The 5,973-nt window shown below is 35.0% G+C and overlaps 2 protein-coding genes across 3 annotated transcripts in view; one reads left to right on the top strand and one right to left on the bottom strand.

The window, feature by feature from the left end:
* LOC115234424 (zinc finger protein 420-like) overlaps positions 1-5,973 on the top strand; it is a 35,076-nt gene that overhangs the window by 14,358 nt on the left and 14,745 nt on the right. The gene's annotated exons all lie outside the window — the stretch shown is intronic.
* LOC115234425 (aromatic-L-amino-acid decarboxylase-like) overlaps positions 1,488-5,973 on the bottom strand; it is a 7,481-nt gene continuing 2,995 nt past the window's right edge. The window contains exons 4-14 of one of the 2 annotated variants that reach the window (XM_029805489.1): positions 5,723-5,774; positions 5,568-5,638; positions 5,234-5,476; positions 4,771-4,896; positions 4,444-4,682; positions 3,938-4,112; positions 3,679-3,844; positions 3,395-3,447; positions 3,122-3,318; positions 2,937-3,014; positions 1,488-2,392 (exon numbers count right to left, since the gene is read on the bottom strand). In XM_029805489.1, coding sequence (XP_029661349.1) covers positions 2,254-2,392; positions 2,937-3,014; positions 3,122-3,318; positions 3,395-3,447; positions 3,679-3,844; positions 3,938-4,112; positions 4,444-4,682; positions 4,771-4,896; positions 5,234-5,476; positions 5,568-5,638; positions 5,723-5,774 — 1,539 coding nt within the window. In that variant the 3' untranslated portion in view covers positions 1,488-2,253. The remainder of the gene's footprint in view (positions 2,393-2,936; positions 3,015-3,121; positions 3,319-3,394; positions 3,448-3,678; positions 3,845-3,937; positions 4,113-4,443; positions 4,683-4,770; positions 4,897-5,233; positions 5,477-5,567; positions 5,639-5,722; positions 5,775-5,973) is intronic. The other variant, XM_029805490.1, reaches the window with a different exon arrangement.

Here is a 5,973-nt window from a genome sequence, read left to right as displayed (position 1 = left end):
TATATATATATTTCCGCTATCAGTGACTTACGACGTTGAAAACCATTGTTATAAGACTGATTAAAGCTAGCTTTTCTTTTGCACATTCAATGCTTTTAATAATGAAGCGAACGTATACAAACAGTATCGTTTCTATTATATCCTACGTAGGATCGATTCTTTTCCCTAACGTGACATTTCTTCGATTGACGCGATGCAGATAGAATGCGAAAATCCGCGAAAGCCAATGTAACAAGACCAGCATCAATGGCTGTGGTGTTGCTATATAGCGGGGTCGCCGTTTGAATAAACGCCCCATACACAGTGTGCCGTATTGCGCGCATAGGGGGTAAGTTCTCCCCCACCTGCCCCTTTCGTCTCTCCACCGTTTTATTAATAGACATTTACTCTTCACCTACATTTACAACATACCCTGTGGAAGCGGTGACAGGTCACCGGTCAATCTTCGTAGTACACACACATATACACCGATCACTGCTCGTTTTCTCATCGCCACCTTCACGCATGATCTACTCGCATCCGCCGTTTTTCGAATTGGATCCCTCCCATCGGATCCCGGTAAGAGCTTCGATGCTCGTGAACGCGTGAGAAGTAATTAAACCGAGTTCGTGTTGGTCGGCGGCTAGCCTTTTTGCGCGTGTATTATAATGGCGATTTCAACGAAATTAGCGAACCTGAAATCGCCGATATACACAGGCTGTCGCAGATTTACCTATTAAATGCCCACGTTTCGCATACGATTTCTTTAACTGGTGTGGAATCGATATTTTTCTGATAAAACAATACATCGAAGCATTCATAATTTTTCAATTATAAGTAATCTTAAATTATAAAAATTTATTTTTTTTTTCAATTAACGAAAATTAAAAAATATCTCATTTTTATTATCGTGATAAAATTTTTTGTCATAAGTGGAATTATTAAATTTTGTTTTGCAATGTCGTCAATTTCTTCCAAACTTTTTTAACTGATTGATTATATCCAGTAATATTTTTTGTATGTATATACATGTGATGAATGATACATATTACATTTATTTTTATTCAAATCTATTTTATTTAAGTTTATCATATTACGTTATGTAGATATTTAACTTTCTTCGAAGCTTTTACACATTCAAAAATCTTATCATAAGACACACTCAAAAAATTTAAAAGTTTTTTCCCGAAATTAACTAATAAAGGCTCTTATGAATATATCATACGAAGAAAATAAAAGGCAGTGCCAGCGCGGTGATTTGTGCGCATATGTTTTATTACAATCACAAATTACATTGATATTTTGTGATTACGCTTTTTGTGATTTTGTCTATCACAGTCAAAATATCAAGGTAATTTGATTGTAATAAAACATATGCGCACAAATTACCGCGCTGACTCTTGATTGCCTTTTATTTCCTTTGTATGATTTTTTCCAAAATATATAAGGGATATTGTAGGACGTTATAAATATTTTGAGTATTTCTTGGAGTTTACATCATTCGGGGAGTTTAAAAAAATGACACAGTTGAGACTAAAACGTATTTAATTTCTTATCGATTCAAACATACCATGGAGCGATTTCGGCGACATCTTATTGATTGTATCTCTCGGTGAGCAATTTCGCGCAGAGTTTATTCTTCGTTTAAGCCCATTTTAGCCCCTTTGTCTATAATTTGCGACAGAATTTGAGACAACATTCTATGTATATAATTTGATACAATATGGATAATATAATATATTTGCAGCATCAAAATCATGTAGGATTGAAATACATAATTTTTTTTATGGACAGATATAAAAAAAAATGCACGCTAAAAGTTTACACAATAAACTGACAAATTAAGTAATCGTAATTCACTATTTATAATTTTAATTATGCAGTTTGCGATAGCAATTGACGCCCCGAGGAGGCAGATAATAAAAAATTAAATAATACTTGCACGGTTCAAAAGACATGATCTATACCCTCATGTATAATTACAATTCGAGATTAGTTTTAACGTGAGACTTTTTTCTTCTAATTATATTTACAATTCTATACATAAAATTATAGAAAGAATTATTTTCTTCCCAAATTGTGTGTAAGCTGTCTAAGGTGGGCTTTAATATCGAGATTGTCGGCAGTATCTCAGTTCCCGATGTAGTCTTATTGTTAGCTAGCGGATTTATTTTCCGTCTTTTTGGAACGCGTAAGGAATCATCCGTCGTGATTGACCGTCGCGTTTAAAAGAAGAACTCCTCGCGAAGAAAGAAAGGCTCGATGTAAAACGAATTACGCCCGACCATTGGGTGACCTGCCACGCGAAGGCGACGCAGACGGGGACGGATCCGGACTGCATCCGTTACTGCTACCGCGACGACTTCCGGTACCGCCAGCCTTCAGACGCACCATAGTGTCCAAGTGGCGAAACCTGTGCATGCAGAATCCAAGAAGATGTGATGAAGATATATAATAAGAGATTAGATAACATATATTTAAAACGGTAATCGATGAAATGCGTTTCTCCCGCAAATTTTTTGCCATCATTATCTCTCGCCTTTATCAAAATGATCTTCATAGAATTATAAAATAAGAGACAAGTAAAAGTCACCATATCTGATGGAAAAGAAAAGTCGATTGAATGCAACGGTCTAAACATAGATAACGTTACGCTTCGAACTCTATTCTGTAATGGACTCGTATTTTCAATGGAGTCAAATGTCATTGTAATAGCGATCTATATAATAGCGATGATAAGGGGAAAAACACTATTTGTCCTGGTGTATAATAATGGTAGACGAGATATCGATACCGGAAAGTGGAGTATTACATTGCATTGCACCGTTTATACAATAATGCAATGTTTTTGAGCGTTACATTTGTGACAAGATTTTCTAAATGTGGAAAAAAAACAGATTTTAATATTAATGTATTTAACTGTAGCATTTATATAACGAGAAAGAGAGAAACTATACCTAAGTGATAATTCACTGGTATCAGCAGCTTCTTTTGCCTGCATGAGATAAGCAAGCGGCCAAGATATCCAAGATTTTCTAAAAGTAAAGGAAGTTTAATATATTTCTTTTGATTATATATACATGACTAGAGAATTTAATTCCAGCAAATCACATATAATAAAAAATTAATATAATCATCTTACGTTCCGGATTGAGTATTTGATCCGATACCGCCGATCGTTGCCTGCGTGTCGAGTTTAGCCCCTGTTCTGTTCGGAGTCTTTGTGAATCCTGGCTGAATCGCAGGATCAGACACCATACGCACGAAGAAGGATCTTCGTTGCTCCAAGGTGGCTTTTCTCTTCTTCTCGCGAATGTCCGCTAGCTCATCCATTACGTCCTGGTGTGTAAATACGCGGTGATAGAGATACGTAAAAATTTTTATAATATATGAAAGTAATTATATTCCAACTTACGTTGAATTCCAATAATTCGGATAGATAGTCCGTTATAATGCTCCATGCTATGTCTTAAACATTGTGGAATTAATTCAAGATAACGTTGTATGTATTTCTTCAAACAGAAAATATAACAAAATCCAAAAAATAATTACATTCTTTCAGCATTTTTACACAACTATCAACGAAATACAAAGTTTTCAAAGAAAATTTTATTTAGATAAATTTGAAGATTAAATGTCTTCAGCAAAGAATCCAAGAAGACGATTGTAAAATTGAAGATGAGTGTAAAAATAATTTACCAACATCTCTGGCAGTTGCATTAGGTGCAGAGAGTGCAAAACGTATCGTGTAACGTTGATTTACTCGCGCCGGAATCATATGTATCTTTCCCGAGTCATTAATGGTGCTCAATAATTTCTGATTCAGTTTATCGCTGCCTTTAGCGCGGAAACATACCAAGCCCAGCTATAATGAACATAATATATAAATTTGATGATGTGAATAATGCGTGTATATGTAACGAATACGGTATATGATACTAAAGAAATATTCTCTTACCACGACATCATTGCAAACTTCGAATCTAGAATCTTTTTTAACGAGTGTTTCAAATCTTTTAGCAAGTTTAACGTGATTTCGGATATAGGCTTGTAGCCCAGATATACCATAACTTCTTATTACGAACCATAATTTTAATGAGCGGAATCGTCTACTCAACGCTATACTCCAGTGTCTGTAACAGTATATTTAATATTTTAAATTCGTCAGTAATCACTTAATTTTTAACTAAAAAGAATATTATTAGTCTAAAGTATTTTTTAACATCTCATTATGGATTAATATCTGCTAAAGATATCAATTATATCTGAAATGAAAAATATAATAATAATTAAATATAATGACATTAAAATTGATTATCGATCAATTTCAATAACAATACTTTGGAATGAGAAAAAATCATAATAAAGTAACTTTTTTTTTCAAAAATGATATAATGGTGATATTTCACCACATTACAATAGTGATACTGGCACTTCTGCTAAATTAATTAATTGTAATATAACCGATAGTCTATAGCTGTATCCGCGTGTGTGTGCTGGAGATATAGCGGATCCACAACAAGCGCGCTGGTAAGCTTAAATCTGTCGCGAACCCAGAGGCAGGAACAATCGAAATTTGTCAATAAGAATTTGTTGGTATTGGTATTGAAGGAATCGGCGTATTCGATGCCGGCCATTAGATATTTCAATTCTGGACAGATGAAAGCGTTTCCGGCATAAGCGGCGTCCACGTGGAGCCAGATCTACAATAGTAGAATTTTCAATTAAAAAGACGAATTAAACAATCAATAATAGCTAAATTTTTCCCATAAGAGATAATTTTACACGTACCCCTGGATATTTTTTACAAACCGGACCAATTTCTCTAAGATTATCGAAAGAACAACAGGCGGTTGTGCCGAGAGTCGTTGAGACGAAAAAAGGAACGTAGCCTTCGGCTACATCACTCTCGATCGCCTATCAATTAAACAGAGAACACATCATATGAAATAACGCGTTACATAAAATCAGTTATTAAATCAATTATACGTAAATTGAGCGGGAAAGTAATGAAAATATTTACGAATTAATTTAATTATTATGACGTAAAGCATTACAATATATTTACATTGTTTAAATATATAGTATGTAATTAAAATAATATAATTGCATAAATTATATTATAATTAATTTAATTGCATTAATTTTTATTATACATAATTTTCTATAAATTATGTAAAATATTGTATCGTAATTAATTTATTCCTGTATGTATGGATTTTTGGAGAACATTGTTACAACCATTTATACACACTTGTCGTAAGGTCTCCCCGCGAAGTACGCTCTTCTCGTCCGGCTCGAGGATACGCAGTTTCACGAAGGATATCATAGCGTCCTTCTCGACAGAACTATGACTTTCCCGGCTGCAATATGCCATCAGCTTCCCAAGCAGCGCGGTCTCGTCCAAGTGTGCATGTACAGGAGATTCCTTGAGTCTCGCAATTGCTTGCGCTCGTGCAGCCAGCATGCACACGAGGATGCATTCCGATGCCGAGCCCTGTATACAGGATCGTCCACATAAAGCGTTTTCTCAGTAACGGCTTTTCTACAGCTTATTATTTTGAATATTCTTACAATCTTTCGCGCACCTCTATAACGCCTCCACCTTTACTGCCTTCGCTAAAATACAGGAAATCCGTTGGCAATCCAATCGCCTTGCCTATAATTCAGAAGGATGATGCATTACTCCGTAAATTGATCGTTCAGAAAATCGTTTTGACAAAGTATTACAAAAATAAATTACCGAACCAATCGCAGACTATCGTCTCCAGTTCTGTGCAGGCCGGACTGGCCGCCTAAGACAAATAAGATTATATTTTGGGAACGATAAAGTAAATAATTGCAGGCGATCCGTCATACGGATTTCATACGAGATCAGATGAGAAATTGAGATTCGCGAAAAAATCGAATGGTTTCAGATCGCAACTTTATCGTCGTGTCAAGCCACGCGATTCGTCTAATTTTATAACTTTGTCTAGTATTTTATATATTATA

This window comes from Formica exsecta, unplaced genomic scaffold (genome assembly GCF_003651465.1).
Source record: "Formica exsecta isolate Colony F162 unplaced genomic scaffold, ASM365146v1 scaffold2, whole genome shotgun sequence".
NCBI classification, from domain to species: domain Eukaryota; kingdom Metazoa; phylum Arthropoda; class Insecta; order Hymenoptera; family Formicidae; genus Formica; species Formica exsecta.
Note: the sequence above shows the minus strand (reverse complement) of the source record. Positions and strands in the feature narration are given on the sequence as shown.